Below are 26,102 nucleotides of genomic sequence, written 5' to 3' on the forward strand. Positions count from 1 at the left end.
ACAGGCCCCCCAACCTCGAAATTTGACAACACAACCCATCATCCACGCCTCTAGGTTGATACAACAAAAAGAAAAGAAAAATAAAGTCCTAATTAGAGAGAGAGGAATGATTGCTTTTATCCAATTGCTGCCAGTTAGAAGGCTAAGCTCCTCCAACTTGGTCTCCTAGCAACCCAAAAAATAATAATAAAAAACACTAAAAAATAATTAAAAACACTAAAAGATTAATACAATAAAATACTATAATAACAGAAAATTAACTAAAAATAATACAAGAAAATAATAAAATATTATAAATAAAAATATAACTTACAATAAAATTAATAAAAAAATGCAAATAACATCAAATAAAAATTACACAATTTTTAACCAATACTACCACCACTTTGCCACAGCAACGCGTGGCCGGGCACAGCTAGTGCCTGTATATATATAAGAGTGATGGCATCACGGCAGCGGACAAAACAACAAAAGTAAACACCCCACAACCTTGAAAATTGACAGCACAACCCCTCATCCATGCCTCTAGGTTGATACAACAAAAAGAAAAGAAAAAAATAAAGTCCTAATTAGAGGGAGAGGAATAATTGTTTTTATCCAATTGCTGCCAGTTAGAAGGCTAAGCTCCACTCACTTGGTCTCCTAGCAACCCACTCAGCCCAGGGGACCCTTTACCTTAACTACCACCAATTCCTCAATACTTTATTTCCCATACCACCAGACTTCGCCACAGCAACGCGTGGCCGCGCACAGCTAGTTTCATAATAAGTTTTCACTATTTAATTCAAATGCTTGTAGGAAAAAGAACTGATTAACGACAACCACAGTCTTTTGATGCAATTTTAATGTTTCAATTTATACATTGGTTAATTGGTTTTTAAAAAATTCTTCTGGACTTTTTGCATTATTTCAACTTGTTTTAAATACATTCCTGTTGTTTGCCTTTGGAGTCCTGTTTATCTAAGAGACAGGACTGTAATAAATAATAAATCTGCACACATTATTCGCTGATACATGACATAGTCCTAGACACTTGGGAACTGTGTAATCCAATACAAAAGCCAGCAAAGTGATCTTGTTTACTGTGGACTCATCTTGTTGCATGTCTAATAATAATAATAATAATCATCATCATCATCATCATCATCATCCGAAAATACATCCCACAGTCCTAAACGCTTGGGAAATATTTGCCTTGTGATTTTGTGATACGAAATCCAGCATATCTATCTTGTTTGCTGTGTCATACTATGTTGTTGTGTCAATAATTAATAATAATAATAATAATACAACTAAGCAAAGGGAAGGCTGGGAAAGGAGATGAGAAATATCTTTAAATTAACGATATATTTGAAACGAAAACAAAAACCGGAAAAATGTAAATTCAAATATTTCAACTTTCTAGAAAACGATCGTGGTGAGGAGGCCTTCCTGTCACCAGCATATAATAATAATAATAATAATAATAATAATAATAATAATAATAATCCGTGCCGAAAGATCTCAGCCGCCATTTGGAAACAATAGACATTGACAAAAGGCCACCCGACTGGGATCTGTGCGCATCATCCGAAAATACATCACACAGTCCTAGACACTTGGGAAGTATTCGACTTGTGGTTTTGTGATATGAAATCCAGCATATAGATCTCGTTTGCTGTGTCATAATAAAGTAATAATAATAATAACTGGTGTGATTGCAAACCTGCAAAAGTATTGGAAAATGAACACGCAAAGATACTGTGGGACTTCCAAATCCAGACTGACAAAGTTCTGGAACACAACACACCAGACATCACAGTTGTGGAAAAGAAAAAGGTTTGGATCATTGATGTTGCCATCCCAGGTGAAAGTCGCATTGATGAAAAACAACAGGAAAAACTCAGCCGCTATCAGGACCTCAAGATTGAACTTCAAAGACTCTGGCAGAAACCAGTGCAGGTGGTCCCGGTGGTGATGGGCACATTGAGTGCCGTGCCAAAAGATCTCAGCCGGCATTTGGAAACAATAAACATTGACAAAATTATGATCTGCCAACTGCAAAAGGCCACCCTGCTGGGATCTGCGCGCATCATCCAAAAATACATCACACAGTCCTAGACACTTGGGAAGTGTTCGACTTGTGGTTTTGTGATATGAAATCCAGCATATCTATCTTGTTTGCTGTGACATAATAAAATAATAATAATCTTTGTATGTCTGCATACAATTTAAGCAGAGTGTTTGAGGATCGGGACATCCGTAGAGATACCAAGGTGCTTGTTGATGAAACTAACCCTGTTCTACGCCTGGGAAACGTGGACTCTCTACAGACGTCATACTCAACTCCTGGAGCGATTCCACCAGCGTTGCCTCTGAAGAATCCTGCCAATCTCTTGGGAAGACAGGCAGGCAAATGTCAGTGTTCTGGAAGAAGCAAAGACCACCAGCATTGACGCGATGCTCCTACGCCATCAACTCCGCTGGACTGAATACCCAAACATCATACCTGTGGAATAATGCCCGGGGTGGGAGAAAGAACCCTTGTCTATTTGAAGCAAGTGTGAATATTAGACATGTCCAAAAATCGTTTTGAATCGTGTATCGGAATTATTTTGGATTGTTCTCGCTTTTTGATACGCATTCCGAGACATTGTCTCACAGCGCAACCAGCAATGTAATTCGAACCATTGTTGGCCCATCCTCTAATTGTCTCTTAATGTTTCGTTAATTCCCCCCCCCCAAATTTTTTTTTAAAAATATATTTTTTAAAATATTTAAAAACATTTTCTTGTTTCTACAACCTACCTTGAATGGGAGCTTAGCGCAGCCTAACCCGGCTGCCGCTCCCCGGCCAATCAGAAGCTTCCACGATGGATGCAAAGGTGGGGGCTAACGTCCTCTGCGTCCACATGGAAGATTGCCATACAAGCCCGGGGTGTAGCGATTGCGCATGCAATTTTCTGCCATTTTAGAAACATTTCTGCCATTTTAGAAACATTTAGAATCAATACGAATTTTCGGAAATATCCAAAATTTTGGGGTGAAAAAATCGGAAATACTTTCTATATCGAAGTGCCAGCGCCCCCTACTTTAGAAACAAGAACTGAAACATTTTTTTCATTGATCGGACATGCCTAGTGAATATTGCGATTAGCAAGCTTGAATAGCATGAGTAGCCATGAAGTCTGCAATCAGTGAGAGTATCTGCATAGAGTATTTAAAAACACCAGAATCAAGACCATAGATAATGTGTCCTGGTCTCCCGAGCAGAGGAAAGGAAGATGGTACTTGGATCCATAGAATAACAGACGTGGAAGAGACCTCATGGGCCATCCAGTCCAACCCCTTGATCATTTGCGCCTCCAGGCAACAAAGGCCAGGCTTCCTCTGTTGCCTGTGGTGGCCTCCCAACTTCAGGGGCTTCAGGACAAAATGGACTATCTAGATCAGTAGTTCTCAACCTGTGGGTCTCCAGGTGTTTTGGCCTACAACTCAGTTTCCCAGATGTTAGGATTTCTGGGACTTGGAAGGTCAAAACATCTGGGGACCCACAGATCGAGAACCACTGATCTAGATGCATTTCTGACTGGTTTCAGGCCTGGCTATGGAACAGAGAAGGCTTTGGTCACCTTGGTGGATGACCTCCATAGAAAGGGGGAAGGGGACCCTGTTGATTCTCCTGGATCTCTCAGCGGCTTTCGATACCACTGACCATGGTCTCCTGGACCATCACTGGGATGGGACTGGGAGACCTTGTCTTGCAGTGGTTCCGGTCCTTCCTGAAGGGAAGGTGGAGCTAAGGGACTTCTGTTCGAACCCCCGGCCATTGACCTGTGGGGTTCTTTAGGGTTCCATTGTGTCCCCCAAGCTGTTCAACATATACATGAAACTACTGGGAGAGGTCATCCGGAGATTTGGAGTATGATGACACATATATGCAGATGACACCCAACTCTACTACACCTTCCCACCTAAAGCCAAGGAAGCTGTCCTGATGCTAAACCAGTGTGTGCCATAAACAATAGACTGAATGAGGGCAAACAAACTGAAACTTAATCTAGACAAGACAGAGGAGAGCCTTTGCACAATTAAAACTTGTGCTCCAACAGCGGCCATTCCTTGAGAAGCCAAATCTGGCCGTGGTGGTCCATGCCTTAGTTGCAATGGCACAATGGGTTAAATCCTTGTGCTGGCTGAACTGCTGACCTGAAGATCGGCAGTTCGAATCCGCAAGACAGGGTGTTGGCCCTAGCTCTCCTGCCAACCTAGCTGTTTGAAAACATACAAATGTGAGTAGATAAATAGGTACCACTTCAGGTGGGAATAAGGCAAGAGACGCTCCAGCCAATCTTGCCGTCCAGACGATTGGGAAGTAATCAACACTCCTCGGCTTGAAAATTGAGAAAAGCACCTCCCAGAAGCCAGAGATGAGCACTGCCTCCAGAAGCCGGAAATGAAAGGAGAAGCCTTGCCTTTGTTTACGTTTGTATATTTCACTGTATCTGTGATTGTAAAGGCATTGAATGTTTGCCTATGTGTGTAAATACTGTAATCTGCTCTAGACAGTCCAGGTCCAGGCTATTTGGCTGACCACATCCCCTTGTATGAACCTGCATTCCAGACGCTGAGATACCCGTCAGGAGAGGCCCTTCCTTCTCTCGGTCCCACCTCCATCTCAAGCCCAGTGGGTGGGAACAAGAGGAAGTGGGCCTTCCTTCTTGGTGGCAAATGCTCCTCAACTCTACAACTCCCTTCTTCTTCCCAAGGAAGCCAGAATGGCCCCCTCCTTGCTGTCCTTCTGGCGGCAGGTTAAAACCTTTCAATTCAGGCAGGCTTTTAAAGATGGTATTTAAGACCATCAAGAGCTGCTGTGATTTTGTGTCCTGTTTTGTCTTTCAAGAACAGCCTTGAAACACTGTGGAAAACTGCTTTACTTCAGCAAAACATAAAGTATAGCACACTCTGGAATAATGCGAAAGGAAGCAAGGAAGTCTTAGGGTAAACACAGTTCTTAGTCTGTGTTAAATTCCCAAATCAAATAGCAGACTTACGTCAGACAAAGAAACAGCAATAAAACCTTAGGAGCAGTTTTCCAGATGCAGACTTGAAGCAGGCACAAGGGGAGCGAAGAGTCAGTTGGTTACCAGCAAGAGCGGGCTGCACCTGCTTCTGCTTCATAGCCCTGAGTCACCTTCCAGCTGCTAGGGCAGTTAGAATCATAGAATAGTAGAGTTGGAAGAGACCTCATGGGCCATCCAGTCCAACCCCCCGCTAAGAAGCAGGAAATCGCATTCAAAGCACCCCTGACAGATGGCCATCCAGCCTCTGCTTAAAAGCCTCCAAGGAAGGAGCCTCCACCACAGTCCGGGGGAGAGAGTTCCACTGTAGAACAGCTCTCACAGTGAGGAAGTTCTTCCTGATGTTCAGGTGGAATCTCCTTTCCTGTAGTTTGAAGCCATCGTTCCGTGTCCTAGTCTGCAGGGCAGCAGAAAACAATCTTTCTCCCTCCTCCCTACGACTTCCCCTCACGTATTTGTACATGGCTAACATGTCTCCTCTCAGCCTTCTCTTTTGCAGGCTAAACATGCCCAGCTCTTTAAGCCGCTCCTCATAGGGCTTGTTCTCCAGACCCTTAATCATTTTAGTCGCCCTCCTCTGGACGCTTTCCAGCTTGTCAACATCTCCCTTCCACTGCGGTGCCCAGAATTGGATACAGTATTCCAGGTGTGGTCCTAATTACTCAGCTGCATTTCTGGCAGCTATTCTAGCTGAACGACATCTCTGCTCTGTTTCCTTTCGCCTCTCCTGAAATGTGGGTACTTGCAAAATCTCCTCCTCAGATTCCAACTCACCTTCAGATTCATGAACACTTTCCTGCTCCCCTTGGAATCCCTAACATCTTGTAATGTGATTTTAAACCTGCACTGTTTTAATACTAATGTTGTTTGATACTGTTTTAATCTTTGTATACTTGTATATTTTAAGTTGAACTGAAATGCTTTGAGTTGTCGGCCGCTTTAAGTCTCCATATAGAAAGAAAAAGCGGGATATAAATATAATAATAATATGCAGATACCCCCACTGTTTGACTAATTCAAGCTTGCTAATTTGCAACATCCACACTTGCTTTAAGCAGACCAGGGTCATTATTCCACAGGTATATATTGCCTCACTAGCAACAGAACCTCTGTAGATGCCATTAGCCACAGATGAACATAAAACATCAGGACAGAATGCTACTGGAACAGGGACATACAGCCCAAAAAACTCACAGCGACCGAGATTCTGGCCATGAAAGCCTTTGACAATGCATTATACATATGTTGCCTGCAACTTGCTCCATATCATTTTTAAAACTTTGTGAAGTTTTCAAACTGTTTTCAAAAAGACCATGTGCAGAGTGTGCATTGCAGCAATCCAAATTTTTCGTCTTGGGAACGTAAAAGCTGTTATAAAATATACCCACAAATGCCATTCCATCTGACCCCATTCTGCCAAGAAAGGAGGACACAATCAAAACTCTCCCAACAGACAGCCATCCAGCCTCTGCTTGTTGTTGTTATTTACAGTAGAGTCTCACTTATCCAACACTTGCTTATCCAACGTTCTGGCTTATCCAATGCATTTTTGTAGTCAATGTTTTCATTACATCATGATATTTTGGTGCTAAATTCGTAAATACAGTAATTACTACATAGCATTACTGCATATTGAACTACTTTTTATGTCAAATTTGTTGTCTAACATAATGTTTTGGTGTTTAATTTGTAAAATCATAACCTAATTTGATGTTTAATAGGCTTTTCCTTAATCTCTCCTTATTATCCAAGATATTTGCTTATCTAACGTTCTGCCGGCCTGATTACGTTGGATAAGTGAGATTCTACTGTACTATTATAATCATCAGAACCAAATAATTGTAGAGTTGGAAGGGACTCCATCCAGTCCAACTCAATTCTGCCAGGCAGGAAGACACCATCAAAGTCCTCCTGACAGACGGCCATCCAGTCTGTTTACAACTAGAGAAGGAGACTCTTCCGGACTCTCAAATACTCTATATTCCACCACTGAGAAGCTCTGATCGTTAGGAAGGCCTTCTTAATGTTTAGTTGGAATCCTTTTTCATGTCATTTGAAGCCATTGCTCCATTGTGTCCTGGTCTCTGGAGAAGCAGAAAGGAAGGTGGCCCTTTCCTCCTCAATGGGACATCCTTCCAAATATCTAAACGAGGCTCTCCTGTTCCTGTCTCTTCTCCAAGCTAAACATCTCCAGCTCCTGAAGATGTTCCTCAAAGAGATTCTTGGCTTCCAAACGTCTGACCATTTCGTCGGCCCTTCTCTGGACCCCTTCCATCTTGTCCATCTTGTCCATCTCCTCTTTGAATTTTGGGACAGGGTTATTATCACAGATGAGGTCTGACCAAATCCAAATAGTCTATGGCTATCCTCCTACAGAAGCCTACAGAGGAACATACATTTCACTGGGCACATTCCTTTATAGCTGTGGTTCTCCACTTGTGGGTCTCCAGATGTTTTGGCCTTCAACTCCCAAAAATCGTAACAGCTGGTAAACTGGATGGGATTTCTAGGAGTTGTACACCTGGGGGCCCACAGGTTGAGAACCACGGCTTTATATGGACAATGGCCTCCCTCGATCTAGACACTATCCTCCTCCTATAGAGGCCTACAGAGGACCATGCCCTTCTCGGGACGCATTCCTTTGTAGTCCTTCTATGACAAGTGTATCTCGACCCACTTATACTTTCTTCTTGTGGATCTTGCTGTGCATCATAAGGCGCTGGCTCTGACCGAAGCTCTTCCCGCACTCGAAGCACTTGTAGAGCTTGTCCACGGCGTGGGTCTTCTGGTGATAGATGAGGCTCGAGCTGCAGCTGAACTTCTTCCCGCACTCCATGCAATGGTACGGCTTCTCTCCCGTGTGGATCTTCTCGTGGATGCGGAGGCTGGAGCTCTGGGTGAAGCACTTCCCACACTCGAAGCACTTGTAGGGCTTCTCCCCCGTGTGGGTCCTTTGGTGGAAGGTCAGGTTGCGGTTGTTGCTGAAGGTCTTGCCGCAGTCCAGACAATTGTAGGGTTTCTCTCCAGTGTGGACCCGCTGGTGGAGGTTGCGGTGCGAGCTCTGGCTGAAGGTCTTACCACACTCAAGGCACTGGTAGGGCTTCTCCCCGGTGTGGGTCCGCTGGTGGGACACCAGGTGTGGCCTCTGGTGGAAGCTCTTCCCACACTCCTGGCACTCGTAGGGCTTCTCCCCGTTGTGGATCCGTTTATGCAACCGGAGGTAGGAGTTGTAGCTGAAGCTCTTCCCACACTCCAAGCATTGGTACGGCTTCTCCGCGGTGTGGACCCTCATGTGCAGGTTCAACTTGGTGCTGCTCCGGAAGCTCTTCTGGCACTGCGAGCAGGTGTACGGCTTCTCGTCGGTGTGGATCCGGAGGTGCTGGATCAGGCTGGTGCTGTGGCTGAAGTCCTTCCCGCATTCCATGCATTTGTACGGCTTCTCCCCGGTGTGGATCTTCTTATGCGAAGCCAGGCTGGAGGTGAAGCGGAAGGCCCTCCCGCACTCCAGACATTTGTACGGCTTCTCCCCGGTGTGGATTCTCTGGTGTTTCACGAGGATCGCCTTCCAGCCGTAGCTCTTCCCGCAATCCGAGCATTTGTAGAGTTTCTCTCCCGAGTGGATGCGCCGGTGTGTGGCGAAGCCCTTCATGTCGCTGAAGCTCTTTCCGCACTCGGGGCATTTGTACGGTTTCTCTTCGGTGGGGATGATCTCGGGTGAAAGCTTGTCTCCCTTTTTCCTCTGAAAGTCCTTTTGGCATTTCGGACACCGATGTGTCTTTTGGCGAGCTGCCTCCGTGCCGTGATTGAAGTCCACCCCACACTCCACGCATTTGTGCCGTTGTTCTCTGGTGTGGATCCGATGATGCGAACTAAGGTGTGCGCTGCGGCGGAAGCTCTTTCCGCATTCCAAGCATTTATACAGTTTCTCCCCAGAGTGAATTTTCTGGTGTGTCTTAAGGCTGGCCTTCTTAGCGAAGACCTTCCCGCAATCCACGCATTGATAGGGTTCTTCGGTGCAATGGCCCCTCACGTGTGAGGTAAGGTTTCCCTCCTGACTATAGCACTTTCCACACACCGAACACTGATATGGTGTCCCTTCTGTATGTATTCTCCGGTGGAGAGTAAAACTCCTTCTATACCGGAAACACTTTCCGCATTCCAGGCATATATGGGGCTTCTCCTCTGTCTGAGAGTTAGGACTAGATTTGGGCAGGACTCTTCTCCCAAGTGAAGAGCGGCCATTCTTCTTTTTCTTTCCCTTTGGGATTCGAATCGGGATTTGAGAAGGGTCATCCGCAAGCCAAGGAGTCGGTATACTCCACTCAATCTCTGCTAGGTTTTCCTTTGACGTCCTTGATACTTCTTCCTCAAAGACTTCTTCCTTCACTTCTTTTTCCAAAATTCTTGAGTCTTCTTCTTCCTCAAAGACTTCTTTCTCCAGTGTCCTTGATTCTTCTTCCTCAAAGACTTCTTCCTTCACTTCTTTCTCCAACATTCTTGAGTCTTCTTCTTCCTCAAAGACTTCTTTCTCCAGTGTCCTTGATACTTCTTCCTCAAAGACTTCTTTCTCTAGTGTCCTTGATTCTTCTTCCTCAAAGACTTCTTCCTTCACTTCTTTTTCCAAAATTCTTGAGTCTTCTTCTTCCTCAAAGACTTCTTCCTTCACATTTTTCTGCGGCATCCTTGATTCTTTATCTTCCTTAAAGACTTCTTCCTTCACTTTTTCTTGTAGCATCATTGACTCTTCGTCTTCCTCAAAGACTTCTTCCTTGATTGCTCTTGAGATCACCTGCCATGGTTCTGGAGAACAATCTTCCCCATGACCTGAAGAAATGACAAGGGGGACAATCCCTGATCAAAAAACGCAATTGGCTCTCCACATTTAATTTTGCTAATTTCATTATTTACAGATTCTATTAATATATGCTCTCAAGGACTTCCAGCATGACTCTATGGTCAGCTTCTACTGGACTCTGACTATAGAGTGATGCTGGATAACATGGTTCTATGGTCAACCTCTGCCAGAAGGTGTCTGTAGAACAAGCCTGGGCAAAATTTGGCCCTCCAGGTGTTTTGGACTTGTGGGAGTTCGAAGTCCAAAAGACCTGGAGGACCGAGATTGGCTTATGCCTGCTGGGGAAATATGTTACCAAGTGAGTGTACAGCGGAATCAGCAGCGTCCAGTTAACACCATGTGCAAAAGACTCAGACCAGGCAGAGGAATTAAAAGAACAAAAGGAAACTTTACTTGTTGAATTGGAGTTAAATAAACAATTCAGCAATCATACAATGTCCTTGTAGTTGCATAGGATCAATAACTAATCAATCAGCATTCAAAATATATACAGCATAGCATATTTAAATCAGCTACTTGACCATAGCTATAGAGAGCCTGTCTTTTTCTGTGCTCTCTCAGCAAGCTCAAATTCCAACTGGCAAACTCAGCCATCTGCCATCAAACCGATACATTGTTTTAGGCGTGGCTTCTCTCTCTGCAAAAAGAGCTCAGCTCTCCTTTTGCAGAGATCTCTTGCAAACATCTTTGCAAGGATTTCTTTACACACACACATAGCAATTTGGCGCAATAAAATACAGATACTTAGAGAGATACCTTCACATATTTGTAGGACCTCTAGAGCAATTCTATGTCTAACAGGCAGGATTCCTAGAGACAACACTTCTTCATCTGCAGGACTTCTAAAGCCATTCTATGTTCACCTTCCAGTGGGAGCTGATCCTGGAGCCACGCTTGTCACATTAATATAATGTGCAGATTTGATAAATGTGGATTTAATATGTGTGTGCATGGATGAATTCTATGAAAGGTGTATGGATGGGGTCTAATTTGACTGAAGACACAATTCTAAGATTAAGGCCTGCAATGACTAACTGCCTGCCTGCTGAACTGTAATTAAGTTTTTGTGGGCAAGATGGCGGCGCGTTAACAGCCCCTATGATTAGCTCCGCTGGGGAGGATCTTGAACTGCTGCTAGTCCCTAGGTTGGGCCCCCCCCCTCGTCACCAACTAGAGGGGCGAGATTGGTACATTGCCCTGGGGGGTTTGTGACCTACTGTGAGGTTATTGAACTGTTCCGAGGGCTCCGTCCGCGAGGAGAGGAGGAGGAGAGAGGAGTCCCGTCCGCCATTCCAAAGGTGCATCTGGAGAACCTTGAGAGCCGCTTGAGTTTGCAGCGTGGAGTTGCTGGCGGCTGGCGGCGGCAGGAATGGTGAGCGTGAGACGACTGCCCTAGCGCTTTTGGTGTGTTTGAAGTCGCGCCGGACCGGGCAGCCTCGGCTAGGCTTCCTTCCTTCCTTCCACCCTTGGCTGGGCCTCCTCCCTTCCCTCCACCCTCGGCCGTGGGAGCCGCGCCGGACCGGGCGACCTCTCGGAGCTGCTCGCCGGCTTGGGCCCGTTGTTTGGGGAGGCCTACCCCCATCCCAGCTCCAGCTGCCTCCTCTCCGGCGGTGGGGCGCGCGCCGAACCGGGCGGCCTCCGCTCCCCCCCTCCTTGGGCCTTCTCTCTGCCCTCTCCATCGGGTCTTCCTCTCGGCCTTTTCCATCGGCCTCATTAAGACTCTGGAAGCTGCGCCGAACCGGGCGGCTTCCTGGCATCGGTCTCAGTCTGTTGCTGGCTGCTCAGGGGGGAAGATTCAGACCTCCGGAGGCCGCGCCGAGCCGGGCGGCCTCCCCCCCCCCCCTTCACAGACCTTTCCTTCGGCCTTTGCGGAGGCAACGAACAGGGAGGCTGCCGGCCATTGGTCTTGGCCTTTTCCTGGCTACCTGGGAGAAGGATCTAGCCCCTGCAACAGCGCTGAAGAGACTTTGGCCCTAGAGGTCCGCGCCGAACTGGGCGACCTGCCTCAATCCTCTTTGGCCCCTACATAGGAAATTCTAGCCTCAGGAGGTCGCGCCGGACCGGGCGGCCTCCCTCGGCCCATTGCATCGGCTGCATCGGCTATACAAGCAGAACCAGGCGTTTGGAGGCCACGCCGGACCGGGTGGCTTCCACTAGTCTTCTTCTGACCTCGTGTTACTAGGGAAGACACTTTCGCTAGCTCTGCTCTCCTGCATCTGGAATTTACATCAAACTAGGTGGCCTCGAGACATCTTTAATTGGGTGGACTTGTATTAAGCAGCATTTATAAGATCCTCATAGTCTGCTGCCTGCCTTTTTTTCCCCCTCCTTTTGTGTGTATGTGTTTGTGTATGTGTGTCTTACAGAGTCGGGAGTGAGAAACTTTTATCTCTATGCAGGGAAACTGTATTGACCGTGATAGGTAGCGGGTTTTAACCTGGTATTAATGTCATAGGAAGCGATCACTTAGGTTTGAGAGTACCGTGAGTTTACTGATGGGTAATTGAGGGTTTAGAATGTGAATTGATGGTCTGTGTATGTTGGTGGATATACTGCTGAGTGAAAGCTTGACAGAAAGAGACTATAGGATTGAGGTGCTAATTTTGAAAGAGCAGAGTGGCATACTATAGGAAGGCTTTCTGAGAAGGTAATAAGAAATGAGTTGGAAGGAAACTCCGGGCAATAATGAACTCTCGCACTTATGTGATCTGTTGGGGAAATCGTTCGGTACTGTCCTGCAGCAGCTGGAAATACTGAACGCGAAGCTCGACCATCTCTTCAAGGGAATTTCCCTGATTGTGAAATACCCTTCTCCTACAGACACTATAACAACTATACCAACCAGGCTTATTAACTCAAATGAGGAACTAAACACTCCGGAAGGCCATGGAGAAATTAAGCTCAAGGAGCAGAAGGTGGTCGTCGGTCCAGGCCTTAGAGGGACTAGAGAGGAGGGTGGGCTTTTATCTGGGGGAGTGGGTTGGGGGAGGGTGGATGGGAAGGAAACCAACAATGTCCTGCAGAAGTCTAACACTGTGCTGCCCCCTGAATTGGCCGGACAATCTTTGGAGACTTCCTGCAACTCTCAACATCTATTACGAACAAACAAGGTTGCAGTGGAAGTTTCAGACTCGTTATTGAACAGAGGCAGGTGGACTTCTAAGCGAGCAGTCCAGGTATCTCTTGCTCAAATTTTATCCATAAGCTGGTCGGAAGTGAGAATCAAGACAATCGACTGGCTTTGTAGAGAATACCAATCCTGGAACCGCTCTTTGCGTCTTATCATTGGCTTGGAAGATAAAATATTAAGGGAAAAATTGTTTTTATGTGGGCCCAAACTGCAACTATGGGGCATCACTCTCAGGAGGGTTCTGGTAGACCCACTGATTCGCCCCTTGCACATCGGGCTGAGTATTGACGTTCAAGAATCCCCAATTCTAAGTCATGCTTACTCTATCTCCGAATCCCACAACAAGACTCCAGTCTTGTTTAGTCACCTTCCCATTCATGTTGATGATAAATCAACTGACCCCTCTCTCCCATTAGTGGAGAGAAGCTCCTTCTCTAAACAAACAAGTACCCTTGGAGGCTCTCCTTGCCAGGACAGCTGACTAGTCCCGGCAACTGGCAATTCCACCCAGTTTATCCATCAGGGGGAAGAAGGCTTTCATGGTGGTGGCCCCATTGAGGTGATATGGGGGAGGAGAAAGCACGGTCACTATCGACCCGGGGAGAAGCGCAACAGAGTTTTTGCGACCCTGGAGAGGTCTAGGTGCGGTAGTCTTCAGGACAGACCCCCCAACCTCAAGGTCCTGCTTTTGAACGCCAGATCCGTCAACGATAAAACAGCTATCATCCAGGATTTGGTCCTGGATGAGGGGGCGGATCTGGCATGCATCACCGAGACGTGGCTGGATGAGCTGGGAGGTGTGAATCTCACCCAGCTGTGTCCTCCAGGTTTCGGGGTGCATCAACAGGCCAGGGTTGGGGGGCGGGGAGGAGGAGCTGCGGTGATCTTTAGGCAGTCCATCGCCCTGATCAGATGCGCCGTTCCGCAATCTCCGAGGTTCGAGTGTGTTTTCCTGAAGGTGGGAGCCCGAGACAGCTTGGGGATTCTGCTGGTGTACCGTCCACCCCGCGACCCAGCAGTCTCTCTGTCTGAGCTAGCAGAAGTGGTCTCTAATGCGGCTCTTGTCTCCCAACAACTGATAGTGTTGGGAGACTTTAACATTCATGCTGAGACCACATTGACAGGAGCAGCTCAGGATTTCATGGCTGCCATGACAACCATGGGGCTGTCTCAAATTATATCTGGGCCCACACATCAGGCAGGACACACCTTGGACCTTGTTTTTGTTGTGGACGGTGGGACAGTCAGAGTGGAAGAGCAAAATATTCTTCCATTGTCATGGTCTGACCATCATCTGATCTGTTTAAGTATCGCCGTTTCTTCTAACCTCCACAGGGGTGGTGGACCCATTAAGATGGTCCGCCCCAGGAGACTGATGGATCCGGATGGACTTCTGAGTCTCTTGGGGATCTTCCTGTCTTGGAGACTGGCGATCCTGTCGATGCCCTGGCTGATCGCTATAACAGGGAGTTGGCAAGGGCACTAGACACGATCGCTCCCGAACGTCCCCTCTCGCTACGTAGAGCCACGTCGACTCCTTGGTTCACTGAGGAGCTGGCCGTGATGAAGCGTGAGCGGAGGGGACTAGAGTACATCTGGAGGAAATCTCGGGATGTGTCTGACCAAGCACGGACTAAAGCCGCTATTAGGGCTTACTCCGTGGCTTTGCGAGCAGCCAGGAAAGCTTTCACGACTGCCCGCATAGCGTCTGCGGCCAATAGGCCATCGGAGTTGTTCCGAGTTGTTGGGGAGCTCCTACGGCCTCCTGAGGCACAGGGGCTTCCCGATGACTCGGCAACTAGGTGCAGCGATTTCGCTCACCATTTTGCAGGCAAAGTTGCTCAGATACGCCTTGAGCTAGACTCCAGTTTAATTGTAGCTCCAGAGGAGGTAACCGAGGTACCTGTCTGTTCGATCTTATGGGATTCTTTCCGGCTTGTTCTTCCTGATGACGTGGAGGGGATTCTCGGGTCTATGAGGGCGACCACCTGCGCTCTGGATCCTTGCCCCTCCTGGTTGGTCAAGCTGGCCAAAGATGGGTTGTTGGATTGGTTTGTGACCATAATAAATGCCTCTTTGGTTCAGGGGTCAGTTCCATCCTGCTTTAAGCAGGCGGTAGTAAAACCACTATTAAAAAAGCCTTCGCTTGATCCATCTATTTGTAACAACTACAGACCAATCTCCAACCTCCCATTTTTGGGCAAGGTGCTGGAGCGGGTGGTTGCCAAGCAGCTCCAGGAGTTTCTCGATGACGCTGATTTTCTGGACTGCTCGCAGTCTGGCTTCAGGCCTGGGCACAGTACCGAGACGGCTTTGGTCGCCTTGGTGGATGACCTCCGCAGAGAGCTGGACAGGGGGAGTGTGACCCTGCTGGTTCTCTTGGACATCTCAGCGGCTTTCGATACCATCGACCATGGTATCCTTCTGGGGAGGCTCTCTGGGATGGGGCTTGGTGGCACTGTGCTGCAGTGGCTCCGGTCCTTCTTGGGGGGTCGTTCCCAGATGGTGAAGCTGGGGGACTCCTGCTCGGACCCCTGGCCATTGACCTGTGGGGTCCCGCAGGGGTCTATTCTATCCCCCATGCTATTCAACATCTACATGAAACCGCTGGGAGAGGTCATCCGGAGTTTTGGAGGGCGTTGCCATCTCTACGCAGATGACACGCAAATCCACTACTCGTTCCCACCTGACTCCAAGGAAGCCCCTCGGGTGCTGAACCAGTGCCTGGCCGCTGTGGCGGACTGGATGAGGAGGAACAAGCTGAGGATCAATCCTGACAAGACAGAGGCCCTCCTGGTCAGTCGCGCGTCGGATCGGGGTATTGGGTGGCAACCTGTCCTGGACGGGGTTGCACTCCCCCTGAAATCACAGGTCCGCAGTTTGGGGGTCCTTCTGGACTCAGCGCTGACGCTTGAGGCTCAGGTGTCGGCGGTGGCCGGGAGGGCCTTCGCACAACTCAAACTTGTGCGCCAACTGCGACCATACCTCGTGAAGTCTGACTTGACCACGGTGGTGCATGCCTTAGTTACCTCTAGACTGGACTACTGTAATGCGCTCTACGTGGGGCTTCCCTTGAAGACGGCCCGGAAACTACAATTGGTTCAGCGCTCGGCGGCCAGATTAATTACAGGGGCGAGCTACAGGGAGAGATCTACTCCCCTGTTCAAAGAGCTCCACTGGCTGCCGTTCACCTTCCGGTCCCAATTCAAGGTGAATACCATCATTTATAAGGCCCTAAACGGTTTGGGACCCACCTACCTTCGTGACCGTATCTCCTATTATAAACCTATTCGATCCCTCCGCTCATCCGGGGAGGCCCTTCTTTCGCCACTGCCTCTATCCCAGGCCCGTCTAGTGGGAACGAGAGAGAGGGCCTTTTCTGCTGTGGCCCCCCGACTGTGGAATTCATTGCCCTCTGAGATCAGGCAAGCCCCCACCTTATTGGCTTTTAAGAAAGATCTAAAAACGTGGCTTTTTCGATGTGCCTTCGGGGAGTAAATGTTATATACCTCTTGATTACTCCCCTGGGATTCTATCCTTTGGACTGTTTGGACTGTTCCATCTTATACCCCTGTTCTCTTTATTTATATGCCTCTCTCTCCCGAGTTTTTAATTAAATGTTCATGTGGCCCGCCCTGTCTGCTCTGATTTGCGTTGTAATGTATATGATTATTTTTGTACTATTATATTGTGTTATGATATATTGTTTTATTTTGTTATATTGTATCGTGTCTGGGCATGGCCCCATGTAAGCCGCCCCGAGTCCCCATTGGGGAGATGGTGGCGGGTTATAAATAAAGTTTTATTATTATTATTATTATTATTATTATTATTATTATTATTATTAAATGTTGCTGTTAAGAACTGTGGCAAATGATTAACTGTTGACATTGCTGACCTGATGAACATGTTTACATAGATCAGAGACAATGGCTCTTTTAAGTTAAGGAAATGTTTACAAGGTAAACAATGGGATGGGTTTTTAAAATATTTTATTTTTACTTTTAGTGTGTTCTAACAAGGTAATTATGTTGTGTTAAATTGTCGAATGTGCCTATTTCATTTTATTGTCTGTATGGTTTCTTCCCAGCAATTGAATGTTTGCCTTACCGTCCTGAGTCCCTTCGGGAAGATAGGGCTATATACAAATAAAGTTGTTGTTGTTATTATTATTATTATTTTATTGTATGACACAGCAAACAAGATAGACATGCTGGATTTCATATCACAAAATCACAAGTGGAACACTTCCCAAATGTCTAGGACTGTGTGATGTATGTTGTTGTTGTTGTTATTGTTGTTGTTGTTGTTGTTGTTGTTGTTGTTATTATTATTATTATTATTATTATTATTATTATTATTATTATGGTTCTTTATGTTAAGAAGGAAGACAACACAGACTGCTTGTGTTACCAACAAGAAGAGTCAACATCTGCCAGGAAACTGAGATGAAGCCAGGATGTTTCAGGCTGGCCAAACAACCTGTCAGTAATTTACAACTTTGGGACAACATCAGCGAAATATTGCTATATAAAGGGACCTTATTACAATCCAAAAAGTGTGGCATGCTCTGCTCCATTGGGAAGGAGATTGTGTACTTTGGAGAGTGTCAGATCTGCAAGGGAAAGCAGGATTCTGGACACTTTGCCTCCTTTTCTCATGGGAAGACAAAGGAGTGAATTTTGGAGTCATGTTCTTTTTGGCGTTTTAGAATTTTTGGTGCGTTGGCAGGCTGCAGAGAAAGCAGGGTCTGGCCTAAAAGGAGGTGTTTTTGATGGTGGAAGAATGGAGAAATGGTAATCATAAAAACTATTTTTTATCTATGTAATGTAGTCATGAGAGATAGGGTAACGGTTTAAGAGGTTTCTCCATTATCCAAAATGCTTGGGACCAGAAGTATATTGGATTTTGGGGATTTTTGCAACACCTCTATTTGCAAATATGTGCACAATAAAATATCTTGGAGATGGGACTACAGTCTAGACATGAAAATTCTACATTTTATATATACCTTAAGTATATTGTCTTAAGGTTTTTTGTGCAAAATATTTTTTTCATAACTTGGCGCATGAAGTAAGGTTTGTGGATATAGAATGATCAGAAATAAAAAGTGTCACGATCTCATTAGAAGGGGCCTCTAAAGGACGTCCAGCTCAATCCACTTCTGCCGTGCAGGAAAACACAACCCAAGTCCTCCCGACAAATGGCTATCGAGTCTGTGCTTACAGCACGGGACAGAGAAAAAGCAGAACTACTCAACAGCTTCTTTGCCTCAGTCTTCTTTCTCCCAAAAGGTTAACAGAGCTCAACTTGGAGGAAATGGAGCAGAGAATGCAGGAGGAGAAAAACAGCACAAGAACGTCTAGTTATTCCGAAAGGATTCAAGACTTTTAAGAAGAGATAATGCAGCAGGAGAGGAAACGCAGAACAGAAGAGGTAAAGAGGCAACACAGGAATATCTGGCTAATCTAAACGGATTCAAGTCTCTTAAGGCCAGATGAACTACTTCCTCCAGAAAAAGAAGGAGACACCACAACTTTCTCAGGCACCAGCATATTCCACTGCTGAACAGTAGGGTTGTGTGTTTGGTGTGTATGTTCTTTGAATTCAGATCTAATTCGGAAGTTTAGCACTTTTGAAGAGAGTTCCGACCCACCTGCTCGCTATCCCCACCCCCAGTATTAAGAATTTGAATCAAAAGGAGCCTTCGATTCTTAAGCCTCGAATGTCTTCGGATGTAGCTGTGACCAAGCCTGCTGAGAGGTGAAGCCAAACCTGTTGGCATGCCTCTCAGCCAATCAGGGCTGACAAAGGAAGGAGGGGAAGGCAGAGCTGGAGGCAGAGATCGCTCTTGTACTTTTTTAAATAAAATGTTGTTTTTAAAAACTTTGAAAATTTTCAAAAAAAATCTGTGGATGAGTGAAACGAACGTTATGAAACTTGATAACAATAGCTTTAAAAATGAGGGAGACAGCCCCCCCCCCCCGAAATGTCCCCATTATAGTAATTTAATGGGAAGTGAGAAGAAACTATATGCCTGCGCTAAACTACATTTCTCAGAATGCAATGGGCTGCAGAAGCCAGCCGTGGCGTTCGGAATTGTGGGAGTTGGAGTCCAGTGGAGGGCCACTGCAAGGAGTAGATGGGGTGATGGTGACAGGGGATAGGGAAAAGGCAGAACTGCTTAATGCCTTCTTTGCCTCGGTCTTCTCACAAAAAGAAAGCCATCTTCAACCTCAGCAACACGGAATGGACGAAGGATTGGGGGAAATCCAACCCCAAATAGGGAAACAAGTTGTCCAGGAACACCTGGCCACTCTAAACGAATTCAAGTCCCCAGGGCCAGATCAGCTACATCCAAGAGTATTGAAGGAACTAGCGGAAGTTATTTCAGAACCACTGGCAATCATCTTCGAGAGTTCTTGGAGAACAGGAGAAGTCCCAGCAGATTGGAGGAGGGCGAATGTGGTCCCTATCTTCAAGAAGGGAAAAAAGAACGACCCAAACAATTACCGTCCGGTCAGCCTCACATCGATACCAGGCAAGATTCTGGAAAAGGTCATTAAGGAAGTGGTCTGCGAACACTTAGAAACAAATGCGGTCATTGCTAATAGTCAACACGGATTTACCAAAAACAAGTCATGCCAGACTAATCTGATCTCTTTTTTCGATAGAGTTACGAGTTGGGTCGATACAGGGAATGCTGTGGATGTAGCGTACCTGGATTTCAGTAAGGCCTTCGACAAAGTCCCCCACGACCTTCTGGCAAACAAACTAGTAAAATGTGGGCTAGACAAAACTACGGTTAGGTGGATCTGTAATTGGCTAAGCGAACGAACCCAAAGGGTGCTCACCAATGCGTCGTCTTCATCATGGAAAGAAGTGACAAGTGGAGTGCCGCACGGCTCCGTCCTGGGCCCGGTTCTGTTCAACATCTTTATTAACGACTTAGACGAAGGGTTAGAAGGCACGATCATCAAGTTTGCAGATGACACCAAACTCGGAGGGATAGCTAACACTCCAGAAGACAGGAGCAGAATTCAAAACGATCTTGACAGACTAGAGAGATGGGCCGAAACTCACAAAATGAAGTTCAACAGGGACAAATGCAAGATACTTCACTTCGGCAGAAAAAATGGAAATCAAAGATACAGAATGGGGGACGCCTGGCTTGACAGCAGTGTGTGCGAAAAAGATCTTGGAGTCCTCGTGGACAACAAGTTAAACATGAGCCTACAATGTGATGCGGCAGCTAAAAAAGCCAATGGGATTTTGGCCTGCATCAATAGGGGAATAGCGTCTAGATCCAGGGAAGTCCTGCTCCCCTCTATTCTGCCTTGGTCAGACCACACCTGGAATCACACTGTGTCCAGTTTTGGGCACCGCAGATGAAGGGAGATGCTGACAAGCTGGAAAGCGTCCAGAAGAGGGCGACTAAAATGATTAAGGGTCTGGAGAACAAGCCCTATGAGGAGAGGCTTAAAGAGCTGGGCATGTTTAGCCTGCAGAAGAGAAGGCTGAGAGGAGACATGATAGCCATGTACAAATATGTGAGGGGAAGTCCTAGGGAGGAGGGAGCAAGTTTGTTTTCTGCTGCCCTGCAGACTAGGACACGGAACAATGGCTTCAAACTACAGGAAAGGAGATTCCACCTGAACATCAGGAAGAACTTCCTCACTGTGAGAAGGGCTGTTCGGCAGTGGAACTCTCTCCCCCGGGCCGTGGTGGAGGCTCCTTCCTTGGAGGCTTTTAAGCAGAGGCTGGATGGCCATCTGTCGGGGGTGCTTTGAATGCGATTTCCTGCTTCTTAGCGGGGGGTTGGACTAGATGGCCCTTGAGGTCTCTTCCAACTCTACTATTCTATGATTCTATGATTCTATGAAAACACCTGGATGGAGAACCAAGGTTGGCCCACGCCTGCTGTGTAGCCAACTCTCAGTTGTAGAATCACCTGGATGGCCTAGAAAACCCAAAGGACCTCTCTCTAGGCCTCACCAGGTCCTCCAGGGTGACATCTGCTTAACATCCAGTGGATGAACAATATGGAATGATCTAGGAAACACCTAAAGAGGACATAATATGGTCCAAATTTGGTCAACAACACCACAGGAACCAGTCCGACAGCTATGGGGCCGTACTGTATTTGTGGGTGTGAAGGTCCAACATCAATTGAAGGTCAAGGAAGGAACCAAGAGAGAGCAGATCCTTACCAGGAGGGGCCTCGTTCCCACAATCCCCTTCTTCCATGACGTCCGCGGTGCAGGATCCTCCTCCGTTATCAAAGCCAGGTCCGCCAGAAAGGCTCGAGAAAGGAAGACAGCCGAGTCTGCTCCAGGGATCGAGCCACTCACCTCGGACATCAGCTGTTTCGGGATTTCGGATTCCTGGATCTGTAACGAAGCCATTCAAAAGGTTTAGGCCCGGGCTGTGGCGCAGGCTGGTGAGCAGCCAGCTGCAACAAATCACTCTGACCAAGAGGTCATGAGTTCGAGGCCAGCTCGGAGCCTGCATTTGTCTTTGTCTTTGTTCTATATTAAGGCATTGAATGTTTGCCTTATATGTGTAACTAGCTGTGCCCGGCCACGCGTTGCTGTGGCGTATGGGAATTCTTTGTTAGGTAGGTGGAATAACAGTGAATAGCTTTGTAGCCTGAAAGCCTGGCCATTTTCTTATGTGAATCCTTGTTTGGTGAGGTGGAATAGAAAGGAACAGGCTTGCTGCTTGGAAGGTTAGGTAGTTGCCTTTTAGGGGAATGTTTTTTGGGGGTGGTAGAATTGTAATGAATAGCCTCGGTGGTTCAAAGCCTGGGTGCTTGCTACCTAGGGGAAATCTTTGAGCGAGCTGATCCTGGGCAGCCATGCTGTCCCGAAAAATACTTTGAGTTCCGCACGCATGCGTACATTGCCTGTTGTGGGTTTTGGCCTTTTTTATGTTGTTGTGATTGTGTTTTTTGTGTGATTGTGTTGTATCTTACTGGAGGCACGGATGATGGATTTTGTTGCCAATTTTAGAGTTTGGGGGGTGTTGGGTTTTGTTGTTTTGTGAGTCACCGTGATGCCAAAAGCCTTTTATATATATAGATGTGATCCGCCCTGAGTCCCCTTCGGGGTGAGAAAGAAGGGCGGGATATAAATACTGTACATAATTAAATAAATAAACTTCCATTCTATGCCTAATTTTTATTTTGTGTATTTTAATATATATTTTATGGAAATATGTTTTAATATGTGTATTCTACAGAGTGTTCATAAACAATTATGTGCTTTGGTTATGTGTTTAACAATGTTGTAACCCGCCTCGAGCCGTAACAAATATAATAATAATTATTAATATTATTTATCAGTCCATTTGGGACACAAAATCTCACAATTTCGGAGGACATACTGGAAAAACCACTAAGGAAACCCTAGGAAACAAATTCCCCTAACCAGGGAGAACAGCAAGGCACCCATTCCGTTAAAAGTGAGTTCATGATGAAATTAAAAAATGAGACCAATAGATAGACAATGCTATAATTGTTGGAAATATCACAGCCAACTTGAATGGGATAAAGCAACAACAATGAGGGGAAAGCGGAGAATCCCTATATTGGGATAAAGACTTTTTTTGAGCAAGGAAACTGCGACACAAAGGAATAATAATAATTTTCTCTGGATGCTGCTGACAATCCCAATTGAAATCTCCAATGCTTAAATATTTTTTTCCAGTTTTAAAATATACAGATTTTTCTTGTTTCAAATGCATAGTTTTCTATAATTACCAGGAGCAGGTCTTTTGCAAAGTAAATGGGTCTTAGTCTATAATATTATATGGACTGCATAAATACAGTTGGGTGTCCCCTGGGCAACACTTCTTGTAAACGGCTAATCTTTCAAAACCTAAAAGCATTGCTTTTTAAACACTTTAAATTGGAGGTGTGTTATAATATAATATTTTATCATAACATACAGTAGAGTCTCACTTATCCAACACTCGCTTATCCAACGTTCTGGATTATCCAACGCATTTTTGTAGTCAATGTTTTCAATATATCGTGATATTTTGGTGCTAAATTCGTAAATACAGTAATTACAACATAACATTGCTGCGTATTGAACTACTTTTTCTGTCAAATTTGTTGTCTAACATGATGTTTTGGTGCTTAATTTGTAAAATCATAACCTAATTTGATGTTTAATAGGCTTTTCATTAATGCCTCCTTATTATTCAACATATTTGCTTATCCAACATTCTCCCGGCTCGTTTATGTTGGATAAGTGAGACTCTACTGTATATCTATCTATCTATATAAATGAGTGATGGCATCACGGCGACCCACAAAACAACAAAACTACAGGCCTCCCAACCTCGAAATTTGACAACACAACCCATCATCCATGCCTCTAGGTTGATACAACAAAAAGAAAAGAAAAAGAAAGTCCTAATTAGAGGGAGAGCAATAATTGTTTTTATCCAATTGCTGCCAGTTCAGAGGGCTAATCTTGTCAGGGTATTGTGAATTGTGTGAAATGTTGAAATCAATCTAGGCTGTTAGAAATGCCTTCTGTGTGAGTTTCGGCAAGGCATTTCAGTAACTATGGAGCTAATAAGAACCTGCTTTGACTGACGTATCACAGGACCAATGGGGTCAAGTTTGTTTGACCGGGACTTCCTTCTTGGTCTGTGGAATGCAGGGGAGTGTCGTCTGTTAGTGTGTGTGTTCGGCTTGAGCATTCGCTGGAGATGGACTATGATTGCTATGCTCTGTACCCGAGGGGACACAGCCATGTGTCCGGGATTTATTGTGAATATCTGCAACTGTAAATAGCTATGTAAATAGAGTTAAACAACAGTTAAACAACTGACCCTTCGCCTGCTGGAGTGTTTGTTGACCAGTGCTGATTCTCCGCATGGGAATACAGCCTGGAGAAGGAGGTGAGACTGGGATGATGTTTTTGGAACCCACTCTGCACGGCAACCAGGGTCTCACCCCAGCGTCGTCACCGCTGACAAATCTCTGCCCACTTGGTCTCCTAGCAACCAACTCAGCCAAGGGACAGCCAGGGTTCAGTTAGGGGACAGGCAGATTTAGGCCTCACTTAGGCCTCTTCCACAAATTATCTAATTTGCACTGGATTATATGGCAGTGTAGACTCAAGGCCCTTCCACCATACTTCGCCACAGTGGCTGGGCACAGCTAGTAGTATTATATATTAAGACTCATTTACTTTGCAAAATACCTGCTCCTGGTAATTATAGAAAACTATGCATTTAATATAATATAATCTATCTATACATATAATAAAAGTGAAAATTTGTCTGTGTGTATGTGACACAAGTGTCCGCTCACACAGACAACCTTTGGCCTCCACAAACAGGATATAGTTCCCAGTGCTGAGGAGCCACCAACTCACCCCCTCCCAGGACATTGCAGGTTACAGCGAGCACATCCCAGGGTACCTTTCTCTCTCCATTTGCATGACCCCGCCCACTGCCTGTCTCTTAACCCTTTCCTACCCTTTCCTATGGCACACAGCAAAACTGAACAGCTTGGAGAAGTCTGGGGAGAATTCACCATGGTTTATAGGAGTTGTAGAAACTGGGATGTATAGTTCACTTGCAATCTCAGAGCACTCTGAACCCCACCAACAATGGACCTGGACACTGAACCCATGTGATGACAGATCTGGACCAAACTTGGCACACAAATTCAACATGGCCAACTGGGAATACTGGTGATTGACCTTTATCTCTGGGAGTTATAATTCACCTGTGTTCCATGAGCCCTCTGAACCCCACCAATGACGGATCTGGACCAAACTTGGTACACAGACCTAATGCTGCCAACTCAGGGGATAGATCTTGGCACCAGAGAGTTATAGTTCACCCGTATTCAGAGAACACTGAACCCAGCAAGTGACGGATCTGGACCAAACTTGGCACACAGACCCAGCATGGCCAACTGGGTATACTGGGGGAGTTTTCAGAGGATCGAGCAATTATTTTGGGAATTGTAGTTCACCCACACCCTTATGCATTTTCTAATGGGAGCATTCATAAAAAACAACGAAAGACTGAATTTTTTTTCCTAAGACATAGCATAACATAGGACCAAACTAATACTACCTCACATCCAAAAACAAACAAGGCCCTTTTCAAATAACCCGGGCATTGACAGCTACCTAGTGGCACAGTGGGTTAAACCAATGAGCTGCTGAACTTGCTGACCAAAAGGTTGGCGGTTCGAATCCAGGGAGCAGGGTGAGCTTCTGCTGTTAGCCCCAGCTTCTGCCAACCTAGAAGTTGGAAAACATGCAAATGTGAGTAGATCAATAGGCACCGCTCCGGCGGGAAGGTAACGGCGTTCCATGTAGTCAATGTCGGCCACATGACCTTGGAGGTGTCTACGGACAACGCCGGCTCTTGGGCTTAGAGCACCAACCCCCAGATTCGGACACGATTAGCCTTAATGTCAAGGGGGAAACCTAATATAATAGGGTCTTGGGCACTGAAAACTGCACTTTATTTAGGTTCTGACTTAGGGTCAGGGATCCCTCTTATGTATTTTATTATTGTTTTCTTCTTGTGGTTAGTTGTTTACATTTTAAAAAAATAATTATACTAATAATAATAATAATAATGGTCAAGATTGCACTTTAGATTTTGATATTGGCCATAGTCAATTCAGCTGTAACGTGGTTCTCTTATTTATTTTGTTGTTGTGATTTATATCCCACTTTCCTCTCTTAAAACAGGAAACTCCTATTAATCCAGTTTAGGGATCTTTCCTCGCATCGTTACTGTTGTTTATATGCCATCAAACTGGCTTCAGTATTTCCAAACATTATTATGTTTTTTTAAAAAAATTTCTGAAATGACTTTAAGAATGTATTTCCCAGAGGGAAGAGGCCTTGAGAATCTCTTAAGTGAAATATTCCAAAATTGTCTATATTGGTGGCTGAGAGAGTGGCACCTTTGCTTTCTGATGGTTCACCATCCACCAATCCTACTTCATGGTAAATACATATAGTAAAGGTAAAGGTTTCCCCTGATGTTAAGTCTAGTTGTGTCCGACTCT

At 45.8% G+C, this 26,102-nt stretch overlaps 2 protein-coding genes across 2 annotated transcripts in view; both read right to left on the reverse strand.

The window, feature by feature from the left end:
* LOC100566837 (zinc finger protein 850) overlaps positions 1-26,102 on the reverse strand; it is a 71,144-nt gene that overhangs the window by 40,708 nt on the left and 4,334 nt on the right. Inside the window, exons 2-3 of the mRNA XM_062969266.1 lie at positions 25,207-25,320; positions 21,256-21,435 (exon numbers count right to left, since the gene is read on the reverse strand). The gene's annotated coding sequence lies outside the window, so the exon portion shown is untranslated. The remainder of the gene's footprint in view (positions 1-21,255; positions 21,436-25,206; positions 25,321-26,102) is intronic.
* The window catches only part of LOC100567032 (zinc finger protein 271-like), a 100,712-nt gene continuing 75,436 nt past the window's right edge, over positions 827-26,102 (reverse strand). Inside the window, exon 6 of the mRNA XM_062973227.1 lies at positions 827-8,719. Coding sequence (XP_062829297.1) covers positions 7,738-8,719 — 982 coding nt within the window. The 3' untranslated portion in view covers positions 827-7,737. The remainder of the gene's footprint in view (positions 8,720-26,102) is intronic.

Source organism: Anolis carolinensis, chromosome 2 (genome assembly GCF_035594765.1).
Source record: "Anolis carolinensis isolate JA03-04 chromosome 2, rAnoCar3.1.pri, whole genome shotgun sequence".
NCBI lineage: Eukaryota > Metazoa > Chordata > Lepidosauria > Squamata > Dactyloidae > Anolis > Anolis carolinensis.